The 16,246-nt window shown below is 43.3% G+C and overlaps 1 protein-coding gene across 15 annotated transcripts in view; it reads left to right on the forward strand.

Moving 5' to 3' along the window:
* The first annotated feature begins 1,917 nt into the window (after positions 1-1,917).
* MCM9 (minichromosome maintenance 9 homologous recombination repair factor) overlaps positions 1,918-16,246 on the forward strand; it is a 404,677-nt gene continuing 390,348 nt past the window's right edge. For 4 of the 15 annotated variants that reach the window (XR_011388551.1, XR_011388552.1, XM_051855378.2 and 1 more), the window contains exons 1-2: positions 1,919-2,567; positions 4,843-5,161. Coding sequence is in view for 12 of the 15 variants with exons in the window: in XM_051855378.2 (XP_051711338.1) it covers positions 4,858-5,161 (304 nt within the window). In the remaining 3 variants the exon portion in view is untranslated. Of the gene's footprint in view, positions 2,568-4,842; positions 5,162-16,246 lie in introns of all 15 variants that reach the window. The other 11 variants (XR_011388553.1, XM_051855382.2, XM_051855381.2 and 8 more) reach the window with 6 other exon arrangements.

Consider the following 16,246-nt stretch of genomic DNA (forward strand, 5'->3'; position numbering starts at 1 on the left):
CGTCTGGGGAGTGACCCAGTGGGTGGAAGATCTTTCGCTCTCCCACTTTCTCTCCCTCTTGGTGTAACTCTGCTTTTCAGATAAATAAATTTTTAAAGAATGGTGAACCCTAACATTTTAAGGAGAATTACAAATTTTACAAAAATTCTTTCAGAAAATCAAAAAGAAGGGAGTATTTCTTAACTTGTTCCATGAGTCCAGCATTACCCTGATACCAAAACAAGATAAGACATTACCAAAAATGTTAGATCAGTATCCCAGGCATACATGCAGAAATTCCAAACAAAATGTTTGCAAATTAAATTCAACAATATATAAAAAGAATAGCACATCAAGACTAAGTCCTGGTTTCTTTAGAAAAGAGCAGTATGGGGATTTGGTTGGAGTTACACTGAAATCATGTATAGTGTTTTCTTAGTGATGTAGGCAGGCAGATAGGATAAGGATAAAAGTGATTAGATTTATGAGCTGGAAGACCATGCCTTCACCAAGCTCCCTCCCTGTGTGATCCCATGCCCCACCTGACCACACCTGTACACCCACCTTGCCAATCAGACTAATTAACCACACTCCCTTGGAAGTGGATAAAAGGCATGCTGGGCCCCTCCATTATTTTCCCTCTCTGCCCTAGATCCCCCTTGTTGACCATGAGGGGCATGTGGCCTGGGCGGGGGCGCCCTCTCTGCCTTCTCTTTGCTATTTGTGCTAAGCTGCTTGGAGCTGCTCATAACCAAATGCTGGCTGCACGTGGCTCCTGGCCTGCTCTCTGCTTGGTATGGCCCCAGCGTAATCCCCAGACTTCCTTTTCTCCCTTAGATAGGGCCCTCACTCTCTCATGCATTTCCCTCACTAAGTAAAAAGCTTTAATAAACTTACCATGCTGCCTGGTCTATTTCAGCCAGTGTTCAGAATCCTCCTCTGAAGTCTTGGCAAGAGCCCACACCTTCATTGATATGGGAATTATTGAAAAGCAGATCGGTTTCATTAGTACACATTGTCCACAAACTTTTTGACGACCTCTATGTCAGGAGTCAATAGCAGTGACTTTATCTTAACTACATCCTTATAGGCCCTATCTACATGTAGTCACACCAGGAGACGGCTTCAGCAGCTGAATTTGGGGAGAGGACACAATGCGATCCACAGCAGTGGTGACCTCCACTCCCCTGCTCCAGTTGCGGACAATTCCACTACCATCCCCCCAGGTATATTTCATCTGTAGTTGAGTTAGAGTCAGAGGCATTGAGGCTGACAGATTTCAGCAATGGCTGCGTTTCTCCCCCAACCAGCACCACTGGAGGCAGAGTAGCTTTCTCTGGATTCTCTCAAGTTTTCTCTCTGTGGGCCCGTAAAAGCCAGGGAGCCAGAAACTCAGTCCAGGCCCCAACTCTTGAGCCATCACCTGCTGCCTCCCAGGATCTACATTAGCAGGAAGCTGGAGTTAGGAGCTGAAAATGGAACCCAGGTGCTCTGAGACACCTTAGTCATAACCATTGGGCAAATGTCCATTGCCCTTGCCACTGATTTTTAAGAACTGAATTTCGACGTACGTGCAAAGGATATTCAGTGAAAATGAAAACTCTTGGAACACCAGCTATCCATATGCAAAAAAGCGACTTAGGATCCAGCCCATGCAAAAACTAGCTCTAATAGAGCTAAACAGAAACAGTAAAATCCTAAAATTTCTATCAGAAAACATACGAGAGAGCCTTTGTGACCGTGGGTTAGGCAGATTTCTAAGACGGACCAAAAATTCCACAGGAACAATCCTTCTTGCACGCCCTGCAGCCTCTCTCCTCTGCAGCTCTGAGCGGCTGCTCTGTCCCAGCCCCGCCCCCGAGCCCGCCCGCACGCCCCGCCCCGCCGCTCCCCGCCCCGCCCCTCCGGCCCGCAGCCCGTGGTGCTTGGCGGGACGCGCGCGCGCCCGCGTCCCCACCCGGAAGAAGCGCCAGGTCGGGAAGTTGAGGCGGTGCGCGGGCCGGGCGTCCACCGGTAACGCAGACTGGGCCCACGGGCAGCGCGAGGCCGGCTGGCCGGAGCCTGCGCGCCCCCGCGGGCGGCGGCCTCTTGAAAGGCCACGCGCACGCGCACGCCCCGCCCCCGCCGGCCTTGTGGCGCCCCGGGGGCCGCGGCGGGCACTCAAGTCAGCCGGAGCGCTCGGCGCCTCTCGGCCTCGGGAGCAACGCGTCCCGGGCGGCTTCTGACACTGCGTGCCCCCCCCGTAAGTGACAGCCGCCGACTCGCTCCACGCTGATGACTTTTTATCGCCCGCAGTGAGTCGCAAGTCTCACCCACGTCTTTTTACTTCAGAAACTACTTCCCCCTGGGACCTGGCAGGCGAGGGGGCCGCCCGCGAGCAGAGCCCGGCCAGGGGCGCAGCCCTCCCGAGGTGCCGTCGGGCGGGGGCTGCACGCAGGGCCCCTGCGGGTCCCCGGGAAACTTTGGGACGCGTCCCTCCGAGAACCGGCCGGCTGCACGTTTGCCGGGCGGCCGCAGGCTGAGGCGGCGGAGCGGGGCGGGCCTCCGGACGCAGCCCGGGGACGAGGAGGGGGCGTGGCTCCCGGCAGGTGAGGCGCGGGGCGGGGCTCGAGCACGCCCGGAGCCCGCGCCTGCTGTGTTTGGCGCTGGCTCTGGTCAGGTGTAAGAAACAGTTCTTTAAAAGAGTGGGAATAGGAGAGGGAGAAGGGAGAAGGGTGGGCGCGTGGCGGGGCGGCAGGGTCAGGTAGGAAGTACCTCTACGTTCCTGAAATTGTATATGAGAAATACGTGAAATTCGTATACTTTAAATACAGTATTTAAAAAATTACCTATTTTCACTCCAAATATTCAGCGAAGAGAGGGGACTTGAAAGTTGTAAACCTACCCTTCTCAAAACAGTACGTGCCCACAGTGTGTCTAGGCAGGCATGTTTACAGGGTTAGAGGGCTAAGAAAACAGCTTATTAGCCACTTTTGTACAGAAGTGCTATTTTCAAAGGAAGTGCTATTTTCAAAAAAAACCCCGTGTAAATATGTAAATTACGGTCTCATTCGGCAAAATTTAACTTGATGGTAATTTGAACCTTGAATTCTGCAGCTGCCCTCTTTCTGCCCCATGTGGAACTGTTTTTCAAGTTGCTTACTTCGTGTCTCTAATTTTAAGATGCATTTAGAGAATCTTAGCCATTCTCTTGTAGTGGCTCATGAGAATCTAGTTTTGTTTTGCAAAGACCAGTCTTACAAACTGTGTGGCTTTGAATTGGTGTTGCTTGTAACCAAAAACAGATTACATATCAGTTTTAACTTTCACTCTGCCTCTTGAATATACAGTTATTCATCTTTTAATCTTACACTGGCCTCCTGTGATTGTCAGGATTTATGGTCTAACTATGGTATACTCTCTTTAGAGTTTTCACACCTTCCAGAATATTTGGTTTTCAGAGAAGCCAGAATATTGCTAATAGATAGCAACTGTAACACATTGAGAATGCTAAACTTAACCTCATGAGAATCTTTAATCTGCATATTCATAGAGCCTTATATAATAAATGAGAGATAATTGAAGAAGACAAATTAAAGTACACCTCTTTTGTAATTGCTTTTTTCCCAAACCAAGTAAGTTTCTTATTTGGACAGCTCATTTGTAACTGCCTCTTGCCACCTCTGAGATTGTCACTTCATTCCAACTTAATCTTCCTCTCCTGTGTGTGCCTGTTCATGTTGCAGTTTGCCACTGACAGAGAGCCCTGTTGCATTTGATTTGTCTCCTGATTCTCTGAGAACATAAAGTACCTTTTCTGTGCCTTATCATTTGCTGGGAGAGTGCCTTCTATATAGTAAATATTAGGAAATGGACTTTTAATTGGGTTTAAACATAGGTGATTTGTGATCTGACTGTATACATGAAAAAAGAAAGAAGGTAGGCCCTTTTTATCTGCAGATACACATCCTTTTAAAGGTTGCCAGTGGGGGATGAAATAGGTAAGGTAATAGTATATGTTGTAAATGATTTTAGTCCTGGTTGTCATTCAAAGACTTAATGCTTCTTTCCTTGGTTTGCCTAGCTTTTTACACTCTTGACAGTGGTTTTTGCTGAAGCAGGTGATTTTGCTAGGTTAGGGAGAAAAATAGGAAAAAACTCATCTCCAAATATACGTTTCTAAAGCCAATCTGTTAAATTGTTCAAGTTAGAACTGGCTGTCAATCTGATTAATAGTATATGTTCTGTTTACATAACACAATACACATGAACGGATGTGTGTATAAAGCAGAGGTGGAGAACATTTGGCCCTTGGGCCATATAAGGCCTGCAAAATCATTTGGTCTGGCCCTGCCAAGGCAATTGCAGGCAGACTTGAAATTCAGTAAATCTATAGAGGGTAATTTTTAAGTTGATAATTCTGTATGGTCCACGAATGATCTTATAAATATTCAAAAGGCCCTGGCAGGAAAAAAGAATTCTGGTAGTTGCTTCAGTTGAAAAATCAGTGTTTAAGATTTTATAATTGAGAACAAATGTGTGTATATGGAGTATAGCCCAAGCAAAAGCAAGGACCTTTTTGCATGTATTATGTAAGCTGTAATATGTTAATATAAAGTTAATGGGGGAAAGGTTTAAAGAAAAGGTATAGAAGTGTTTGAATTTCAGTAATTGGTGCCAACAAGGTTCTTTGATTTAGATTTAATTTCTTATTTCTAAATGACTGTACCAGATAATTCAGGTCTAACTAATATATGAATTGTTACTATTGTAGTTACTATGTGACCCAAAACCAGGATGATTTATAACCAAGTGATCTTTCTTTGCTAAAGTGTGTGTATCTTGAATATCAAAGGTCTAATATGAGCTTTTCTTTTTCTTTAGTAGCCTACAGTCAGGATGAATAGTGATCAAGTTGCACTGGTTGGTCAAGTGTTCGAGTCCTACGTTTCAGAACACCACAAGAATGATATTCTCCTCATCCTAAAGGAGAGCGATGAAGATGCTCATTATTCTGTTGTAGTGAATGCCATGACTCTTTTTGAGACCAACATGGAAATTGGGGACTATTTCACTGTGTTCCCCAATGAAGTACTAACTGTTTTTGATAATGCACTCCGAAGGTCTGCCTTGGCAATTTTGCAGTCTCTTTCTCAGCCTGAGGGTGCTTCCATGAAGCAGAATCTTCATGCCAGGATATCAGGTAAATCACATAAGGAGTTCACTGCTATGTGGTTTTATAGGAAGATTTTCAGAAAATGTCACACATACTGGATTCAAAGCACCACAAATACTTGATATTTATGCTTAAGGTATATATCTATTATATAGTTGATGGTTTCTTACTGTCTTTTGATTATCTTCTCTGGGCCTGGGGTACTAGTATGCCACATGAGTGTTGGGGGAAGGGGTAGAGACAGCAACATATTTACATGTCTCTTTGCTAGTATTTTTTGTGTGTATACATAAAATTCTTATCCAAAGCAGCTTTAGAAGCTTTTGTGACTAGTATCAATAGAATAGTAGGAGATCCTGCCCATTGATTTCAAACCAATTTTAGGAAATTGTTTTTATATCAAGATTGTTGTGCTCCCTACATGTCAGACACTCAGTATATTTGTTTTGAGTTTATGATGGATTCAGCATCTTAATTTTTAAGAAACTACACTGGAGCAGCAAATTGGCAAAGCTGGGTCCTTAAATTGCTGCCTCTAAGTCTTTGCTTCTTGCTCCACACTATCTATTTTTTTTTTAAAGATTTATTTATTTATTTGAAAGTCAGAGTTACAGAGAGAAGGAGAGGCAGAGAGAGAGAGAGAGAGAGAGAGAGGTATTCCATCTGCTGGTTCACTCCCCAATTGGCCACAATGGCCGGAGCTATGCTGATCCGAAGCCAGGAGCCAGAAGCTTCTTCCTGGTCTCTCTCGTGGGTGCAGGGGCCCAAGGACTTGGGCCATCTTCTGCTTTCCCAGGCCATAGCAGACAGCTGGATTGGAAATAGAGCAGTTGTGTCTCAAACCAGTGCCCATATGGGATGCCAGCACTGCAGGCGGAGGCTTTACCCACCACGCCAAAGCACCGGCCCCCACACTTTTTATTCCAAGAGTGATTTTTAAGAGAGTGGATAGAGCTAAGAACTTTTTAGAGGGGCCAGCATTGTGGCATGGCGGATAAAGCTGCTGCTTGAGAAACCAGCATCCCATGTGGCGCCAGTAAGTCCCGGCTGCTCCACTTCCAATCCAGCTTCCTTCTGATGCACCTGGGAAAGCAGTGGAAGATGACCCAAGTCCTTGGGGCCCTGCACTGATGTGGGAGACCTGGAAGAAGCTCCTGGCTCCTGCCTAGGGTCTAGCCCAGCTCTGCTTGTTGTGGCCATTTGGGGAGTGAGCCAGTAGATGGACAATCTCTCTGTCTCTTCCTCTCTCACTCTGTAACTCTGCTTTTCAAATAAATAAATATAAACCTAAAGGAATTTTTGTAAAGGGGGCTGGCATTTGGCAAAATAGGTTAAGTAGCCACTTAGGATACTGGCATCTCACATTGCAGTGCTTTCTGAGTCCTGGCTACTCCTGATCTGACTTTTGGATAATCTGCATGGGAAAGCAGCATTAGATGACCCAAGTACTTGGGCCTCTGCCCCAACATGAAAGACCAGGGTGGAATTCCTGGCTCTTCACTTTGGCTTTGCCCAGTCTTGGCTTTTGCAGACATTTGTTGAGTGAACCTGTGGATGGAAGCTATTTCTTTCTCTCTCAGTGATGCTCTTTTGAATAAATAAATCTTTTTGAAAAGCAATAATAAAAAAAGAATTTTTGGAAAAGTGACACCACAATGTGGCAATTTTAATTTGTTCACTGCAAGGACATCATTTCTTGAAAGGCATAGTGCATGTCATTATTTTATAAACCAATGAAAACTGGTATAGCCTCAATCTGGTTATTTTGTGAAATTAAAATAGACTCCAGAATGTTTAAGGTAATCTGTGATTAAGTTGGAAAACACATATCCTTTTGTTTAAAAATATTTACTTTATAGTACATTTGAGAAGGATGAGGATTTATAATCAGTAAGAATGCTCACTATTATTCCAAAATATTAGAGGCTACTACAGTGGAACTCCTTGGAAGCAAGTTAAGATTCCAAAGAGACTGAACACTTGATTTAAATAAAGAGTGATATCAGCATTTATATTGGCTAGGATGTTCATCAGAGCACTTGGTAATCTCTTGCTCAGATCAAGAAGAAATGCTCCTTTGAAAATAAATTATTTGTTTATTTATTTGAAAGGCAGAGTTAGGACAGGACACAGAGAGATTTTCCATCGACTGGTTTACTCCCCAAGTGCCTGCAACAGTTGGGGCTAGGCAAGTCCAAATCCAGGAGCCAGAACTTGATCTGGATCTCCACATAGGTGGCAGGGGCCTAGGCACTTGGGCCATCTTCCACTCCCTTCCCAGTTGCATTAGCAGAAAAGTAGTTCAGAATATGGGATGCTGGCATTACAGGAGGCAGCTTAACCTACTGTACCATGATACCAGCTCCAGAAATGTTTGTTGCTAATATGTGCCTTTAATTAGTGTTATTGGAATGATATTTAAATCATTTAGATACCTGTCCATGCTCAACTTAAATACCAAAATCTTTGTAAGTGTGCCTATTGCTTTCAGGTATGTTTAGCCTATTTTTTCAGTTCTTCTCTGAAGAAGCAAATTGCAAATTTTGTTAGCACTTTTGTAACATTTACTCTACACACATAACATGTAAAGAAATTAGCTTGGGAAACCAAAAAGAATATGGTCTAGTGTGGTATCTATACATGATGAACTATTACTCAGTCATAAAAAAGAATGAAATTCTGTCTTTCGCAACAAAATGGATGCAACTGGAAACCATCTTGTTTTCCTTGATTTGCGATAACTAATATACAGAGTACCAAAACTGTATATTAATGATATTGACATTTGGAGATTTGATTATTGTTTATAGCTCTTACCTATACTCTTGAGGAACAGTGTTTTTTCTGCTTAATACTTGTTGAATTATTTATTTACTGGAGGGTTAAGATTGTGATTATAAAATAAATTGAAAGTATGTCATTGTAAAACTTAAAAGCAAAATAAGAAAAGGAGGAGGGTGGGAGTGAGGGAGGATGGAAGGGAGAGTTGTGTGGGAAGTATTATGTTGGTGAAACTGTATATATGAAATTTGTTCCCTTTATATAAATTTTCAAAAAGTAAACAAGGGAGCTCAAGGCTATAGGGGAAAGAACTATATGAATATTTACCTGATGGCATATGTATGCCTACAGATGTAAATGTTCAACATAATTGTAAAGGAGCTTAATGGCAGCTTTTATGTGATACAAAATTTCAAATTATGTAGAGGGTATGCATTATCTTATAGAACAGGGAGTGTATCCTGACCTAGGGGATCACCTGAGGTTTCTAGAAGAAGTGTGGGGTAGGCATTGTGGCACAGCAGGTTAAGCTACCACTTGGGGCTTCCACCTTCACTTCCAGTCTAGCTTCCTGTTTATGTACACCCTGGGAGGCAGCAGGTGATGTTTCAAGTACTTGTGTCTCTGCTGTATGCATGGGAGAACCAGATGGAATTCCTGGCTCCTGGGTTTAGCGTGGCCTATCCTTGGCTTTTATGGGCATTGGAGGAGTGAATCAGTGGGTGGACAGCATCTGTCTGCCGTCTCTCCATCTCTGTCCCTTTCCCTCTGCTATTCAAATAAATATAAATAAGTAACTAACCATTTAAAAATAAGGCTAGAGAGGGATAGGAGTGTCCCAAGCAGAATGAACATCTGTAAAAGGTCAGAAGATAGAAAGAGTCTGATTTTAGGTATGTTAAGTCCCCATCTTGGACTCTAGATGATACATTTAATCATTAAAACCCGGGGTGCCCTTGTGATTCAGTCTTAGGAACACAATAGAACCCCCCCACCCCACTCCTGAAATGCATTGAATTTCATTCTTGCATCTACCTTTACTACTTTGGATTTTAGAATTTTTTTTAGCCTAAAGTTTACTTGGTATTCCCAGTGGTTTAGATCAAAGATGTATAAATGCATGGTTAGCCCCAAAGTAAATGAGAACGAAAAATAGTATTCACATGTAATTTAAAGTAGAGATTCTTAAACGTTGCCTCAGAAGCCCTTGGAAGTCCTATTAAAACACTGATTGCAGCTGGGTATGCGGCCAGTGGTTAAGATGCCACTTGGAATGTCCATATCCTCTGTTGGAGTACCTGATTCTAGTCCTGGTCTTTTGCTTCCAACCCACTCCACTTCCACTGATGCTCACCCTGAGAACCTGTACTTGATGCTCAAGTACTTGGGTCCTTGGAGACCAGGATTGAGTTGCTGGCTCCTGGTTTCAGCCTGGCTTAGCCCTGGCTGTTGCAGGCATTTGGGGAGTAAACCAGTGGATGAAATGGAAGTAAGTACATTTTTAAAAATAAACTTTAAACAAAAATAAAAGCAAAACACTGGGCCCATCTCCAGAGTTTCTAAACTGGAGATCAGGACTGAGAACCAAGAATTTGCATTTGCAGTATCTGCCATGTAACACTTATGCTGCTGGGCCAGAGACTACACTCCGAGAACCATGGACTGGCAGTAATTTATGTGGGCATATCTATATTTCACAAACTTCTTTTTCTTTCTTTTTAAAGCTGTATTTATTTTTCTTTGTTTGAAAGGCAGAGTGATGGGAGAAGACAGAGATCTCCCATCTGCTGGTTCATTCTCCACATGGCCACAACAGTCAGATTCCAGCCAGGCTGAACCAGGAAGCCAGTACCTCCATCCTGGTTGCCCACATGAGTGGCAGGAACCTAAGAACCTGGACAGTGTTCTGCTGCCTTTCAAAATACATTAGCAGGAAGGTGGATCAGAAGTGGAGTAACCAGGACATGAATTGGCAATGTGATTTGGGATGCTATTTGGGATGCCATCATCTGAAGCAGCAGCTAAGCCACAGTAACACAATGCCCCCCTCCCCCCGCCTTTTTGGTTCTGTCATCAGTTCATGGATCAGAGAGTGATAAAGGTTTTTGTGTTCAGCACTAATGGTGGCTTAGTTCCTGATGTACTTCTCATGCTTCACTGGCACGGTGCAGGAGCATACATATAGATACAGATATAACACATATATACATACGTAATAGATACAGATATCTGTTAATTAAGATAATATTATTATCTATGACTTAAGATAATATCTATTATCTAATTTTTACTAATATACTTAAGATAATAATATTGGCCGGCACCATGGATCAATAGGCTAATCCTCCGCCTAGCGGTGCCAGCACACTGGGTTCTAGTCCTGGTTGGGGCACTGGATTCTGTTCCGGTTGCCCCTCTTCCAGTCCAGCTCTCTGCTGTGGCCCGGGAAGGCCAAGTCCTGGGGCCCTGCACCCGCATGGGAGACCAGTAGGAAGCACCTGGCTCCTGGCTTCGGATCAGCGTGGTGCGCCTGCTGCAGCACGCCGGCTGCAGCAGCCATTGGAGGGTGAACGAACGGTAAAGGAAGACCTTTCTCTCTGTCTGTCTCTCTCACTGTCCACTCTGCCTGTAAAAAAAAAAAAAAAAAAAAAGATAATAATATCTCTTAAGATCATCCTTAAAGAAGGATTAAAGTTAATTGATTTTTCTTTAAATCTAAAATAAATTCATCAATTTACTAAGATAAATTGAACTACCAAAATGCTCTCTCAGACATTTTCTAGTAGAACTAAAGTTTTAATTTGTGTATTATCAGTTTTGCTTAACATTATATTGCCTTTATCCTTGTCTTTATATTAAATTTATTTAAAAATCATTATAATGTGAAAATCTGAACATTCAGAAGTATACTCCCTTTACTGCTTTTTCTTACAATATGTATACTTTAATATACAAAATCATTTCATCTGTCATGTTTTAAACTGATTTGTTAAATCCTGGGGGAAAACAGTCATCCATATGGAAGCATCAATAAGATATTTATTCCTTCTTCTAATTTAAGAACATTAAAGATATCACATTGTTCTAAATAGTAACTGTAGAAGACAAAAGCTAATTTCCTTTTTTTTGAGAGGCAGAGTTAGAGAGAGAGACAGAGAGAAAGGTCTTCCTTCTGTTGGGTCACCCCCTAAATGGCCGCCACTGCTGGGGCGCTGCACCGATCTGAAGCCAGGAGCCAGGTGCTTCCTCCTGGTCTGCCATGCAGGTGCAGGGCCCAAGCACTTGGGCCATCCTCCACTGCACTCCCGGGCCACAGCAGAGAACTGGACAGGAAGAGGAACAACCAGGACAGAACCAGAGCCCCAACTGGGACTAGAACCCGGGGTGTCGGTGCTGCAGGCGGAGGATGAGGCTAGTGAGCTGCAGCGCTGGCCCAAAAGCTAATTTCCTTAGAAAAATTGGTTATGATTGTTTGCATAGTTCTCTCTCTCTCTCTCTATTTATTTGTTTATTTGGAATGCAGAGTGACAGAAGGATGAGAAAGAGCTCTTCTATCAGGTGGTTCACTCCCCAAATACCTGAAACACCTGGGGCTGAGTCAGGTGGAAATCAGGAGCCAGGAACTCCATCCAGGTCCCCCATGTGAGTAGCATGGACCCAAATATTTGAGCCATTACTTGGTGCCTTCTAGGGTGCACATTAGCAGGAAACTGGATTGGAAATGGCGGTGGGACTCTATTGCCACCAGGTACTCCAGGATGGCATGGTGTTCCAACTAGTAGCTTACCTGCTGTACTACAGCACCCGCCCCTGCATTGTTCTTTATGTAGAAATAATTATAATTGGATTAGATATGGCGCCTTTGCTGGGAAAAGCAGGAAGAGATTCACTCATCCTTGCCACACTTAGAACACTTAGAGCTGAGCCATGCTTTCCTCAATTTACCTTCTTCCCAAGTGTTAGCTCTCTAGCACATTTCCTTATGCTGGTTAAAATAAATAGTTTTGTGTAGACTTGTCATGTCTCAGCTTGCACAGGCCTTGGTTATCATATGCAAGGAAAGGAAGATGGTGGAATCAAGACAGAAATACCTACCTTTTACCCTTTGGGCAGAAGGTTCTTTCAGATACAAAAGACATTTATATCACTATGCATTCCTTTGACTATTTTTGCTTTGCTGTTCCATTTGTGTATGGGTGTGCTAGCCTTGTCTTAGGGAAGTTTTCATGCAGAAGAAAACACTTGAATGCAGTCTTCCTGACTAAGTGGCCAGAGTTCTCAAACAAAGTAGAGTATGTAGGAATGGTTCACAAATGAGCAACCACAGGAAATGCACAGAAGAATTTAAGCATCTTGCTTTATACCAGGGGATTTAGAGGCCAGATATGGTAGAGGTAATGTTAGAGAAGAAAGGGAATCTTGTTTTCCCTGCTCATTTAATTTTCTCCTTATCTAAAAGTGCTTATCTAAGCATTGGAGTCAGACATGGAGAAAGGATCTGTACCTTATCCAGATGTAATGTGGATAAACAATGCAAAGCCATATGTGAGTAAGCCCCAAGTAGTTTAGGCAGTTAGTGTTTGTGGATGTCACTGTCGTGTCATTACACATTTGCAGGAGCCCTTGTAGAATGTGTTCTGAGGGGTGCTATGGCATAGTGGGTTAATCCACTGTTTGTAGCACCAGCATCCCATATGGGGACCAGTTCAAGTTGTGGCTGCCCCTGTTCTGATCAGCTCCTTGCTTATGTGGCAGGGAAAAGCAGTGGAGGATGGCCAAAGTAAAGTGCTTGGGCCCCTGAGCTCATGTCTAAGACCCAGAAGAAGCTCCTGTCTTCGGATCAACCCAGCTCCTGCTGTTGTGGTGATTTGGGGAGTGAACCACCAGATAGAAGCTTTGTCTCTCTCTGTCTTTCCCTCTCTGTCTTTGTAACTCCTTTTTTTTTTTTTTTAAGATTTATTTATTTGAGAGGCTGTGTCACAGATAAAGGGAGAGACAAAGAGAAAGTTCTTCTGTCCACTGGTTCACTCCCAGGTGGCGGCAGTGGCTGGAGCCACACCGATCCGAAGCCAGGAGCCAGGAGCTTCTTCTGGGTCTCCTACACAGGTGCAGGGGCCCAAGGACTTGGGCCATCTTCCACTGCTTTCCCAGGCCATAGTGGAGAGCTGGATCAGAAGTGGAGCAGCCAGGACTAGAACCGGCGGCCATATGGGATGCAGGCGGCAGCTTTACGCACTATGCCACAGTGCCTGCCCCTGTAACTGCCTTTCAAGTAAACAAAATTAAATCTTTAAAGAAAAAAAAAGAATCTGTTCTGAGACTAGAGACAAGAGTGGCAGCTAAGTATGATATAAACAGAGAAGCACCAGTGAGATTAGTGACTGTGCCTGAAATGTATCTCCCTTCTAAGAACTGTGAGACTGAAGACTTAAATTTTAATTGGCACGAATGAGTTGCAGATTGAGAAAATTATGTACCCTCTTAAGGAAATACAGGTATGGGTCTGAATATATATTTTATCTGAATTTCAAGGAGTTCAGTGCTTTCTTAAAAAGCCTAGCCATGAGCTGTTTTCAAGAACCTTGATTAACATGGGATGTTAACTTACATCCTGAGGTCAGTGAGGACGGGTAAGTTAGCAGATTAAGAATTTGGTAGACCAGGGGCTGACGCTGTGGTGCAGCGGGTAAATGCCCTGGCCTGAAGCGCCAGCATCCCATATGGGCACCAGTTCTAGTCCCAGCTGCTCCACTTCCGATCCAGCTCTCTGCTATGGCCTGGCAAAGTAGTAGAAGATGGCCCAAGTCCTTGAGCCCCTGCACCCGTGTGGGAGACCCAGAAGAAGCTCCTGGCTCCTGGCTTTGGATCGGCGCAGCTCCGGTCGTTGCGGCCATTTGGAGAATGAACCATCGGATGGAAGATATCTCTCTCTCTCTCTCTCTCTCTCTGCCTCTCCTCTTTCTGTGTGTGATTCTGACTTTCAAATAAATAAATAAATCTTTAAAAAAAAAGAATTTGGTAGACCAAGTGCTGTTAAGTCATCCATTCATGAAAAAACACTGGGGAAGGTGGAGATGGTGCAGAGGATGATCAGGACTTCTTTCTGGGATTTACATCTGGATTTTTGTCCTTCTTTGAGGATTCTCTCATTTATAAAAGAAAATAACCACTATTTTTTTTAAGATTTTATTTATTTCTTGGAGAAAACTACAGAGAGAGAGAGGGAGAGACAGAGAAAAAGGTCTTCCCTCCTCTGGTTCAATCCCCAAATGGCCACAATGACCAGAGAGAAGCTGATCAGGAGCCAGGAGCTTCTTCCAGGCTTCTCACACAGATACAGGGGCCCAAGCACTTGGGCCATCTTCCACTGCTTTCCCAGGCCATAGGCCAAGCAGCCAGGACATGAACTGGCATTCATATGGGATTCTGGTTCCGCAGGCAGAGACAACCTATTGCACCAGAGCGCCAGCCCGCTGACTACTTTTAACTTGTGTTCCCCTTTAGCTTCCATATACTCTCCTTTTCATAACTAGACGTTTTGGCAAAATACATCCCTTCATCACCATTACCAGTTCTTTTTTATTCTTTCATCTCTACTACACTGCAGTGCCAGTGCCAGTTTCAGTTCTTAGTATTTCTCTTCCCAGATTTCTTTTCAGGTCTAGTTAGGCTTTACGAACCTCCAGCCTTGCCCAGTGACAACACTCTCTTGCCTTTTCCTCTCTTGCTGGCTGTGGCATCTCTACATCCTCTGTTCTCTTCCTTTGCTGAGGTGTTGCTCCCTCACAATTCAGATATGATTTTCTCTTCCTTGATCCTGCATTTTCTTCATCATGTGGTAGCCTCCCTCCTCACCCTAGGCCCTAGGGTTGCCCACTAAACAGCAAGTGCCACCACTGTCACCACCACCCCCTCTTTTTTGGCAGAGCCTGCCTCTTAAGCTCTGTATCCAGTTTCCCTGTTGTCAATCAAATGTCTTGCAAACCCAGTGTATTAAAAAGTGTAGTCATGATTTTCCCTTCACTGTCTGTGCCTAGAAGAATTATAGAGGCAAATGTTGGTGATGCCTACTTTGTCTCATTAAGTATAATGGTTTCCAGTTGTATCCATTTTGTTGCAAAAGCCAATATTTTATTTTTTATGGCTGGATAGTATTCCACAGTGTGTGTGTGTGTGTGTGTGTGTGTGTGTATATGTATATATATATACCATAATTTCTTTATCCCTTCTTCAGTTGTTGGACATTTGAGTTGGTTCCATACCTTAACTATTGTGAATTGAGCTGCAATAAACATGGGAGTACAGACAACTTTTTCATATGCTGATTTCATTTCCCTTGAGTAAATTCCCAAGAGTGGCATGGCTGGGTCATATGGTATATCTATTTTCAGATTTCTGGGGTATCTCCATACTGTCTTCCACAATGGCTGTACTAGTTTACATTCCCACCAACAGTGAATTAGGGTACGTTTTTCCTCCCACATCCTTGCCAGCATTTATTATTTGTTGATTTGTGTATAAAAGCCATTCTAACAGGGGTGAGGTAAAACCTCATTGTGGTTTTGATTTGTCTTTCCCTGTTGGCTAGTGATCCTGAGCATTTTTTCATTTGAATTTCCACTTTTGAAAAATTATGTTAAAGTCATTTGCCCATTTCTTAACTGGATTATCTGTTTTGTTGTTATTGAGTTTCTTGAGCTCTTTTTATAGATTCTGGCTATTAATCCTTTATCAGTTGTATAGTTTGCAAATATTGTCTCCCATTCTGTCAGTTGCCTCTTCACTTTGCTGAGTGTTTCTTTGCAGGGCAGAAGCTTCTCAGCTTGATGTATCCCATTTGTTTTAGCTTTGATGGCCTGGGCTTCTGGGATCTCTTCCAAGAAGTCTTTGCCTATGCCAGTGTCTTGCAGAGTTCCCCCAATGTTCTCCTCTAATAATTTGATAGGTCACAGATTTAGATCCATGATCCATTTTGAGTTAATTTTTGTATAAAGTATAAGATAGGGGCCTTGTTTCATACTTCTGCACACAAACATCTGATTTTCCCAAAACCATTTGTTGAAGAGACTGACCTTTCTGCAGGGATTGATTTTAGTTCCATTGTCTAAGATAAGTTGATTATAGATGCAATGGTTGATTTCTGGGGTTTCTGTTTTGTTCCATTGATCTACATGTCTATTTCTGTGCTAGTACTAGGCTGTTTGGATCATAACTGCCCAATAGCATGTCTTGAAATCTGGTATTGAAATCTGGTATTGTGATGCTTCTGGCTTTGTTTTTGTTGTATAGGATTGCTTTAGCTATTCAGAGTCTTTTGTATTTCCATATGAA

Source organism: Oryctolagus cuniculus, chromosome 5 (assembly GCF_964237555.1).
Source record: "Oryctolagus cuniculus chromosome 5, mOryCun1.1, whole genome shotgun sequence".
Lineage (NCBI taxonomy): Eukaryota > Metazoa > Chordata > Mammalia > Lagomorpha > Leporidae > Oryctolagus > Oryctolagus cuniculus.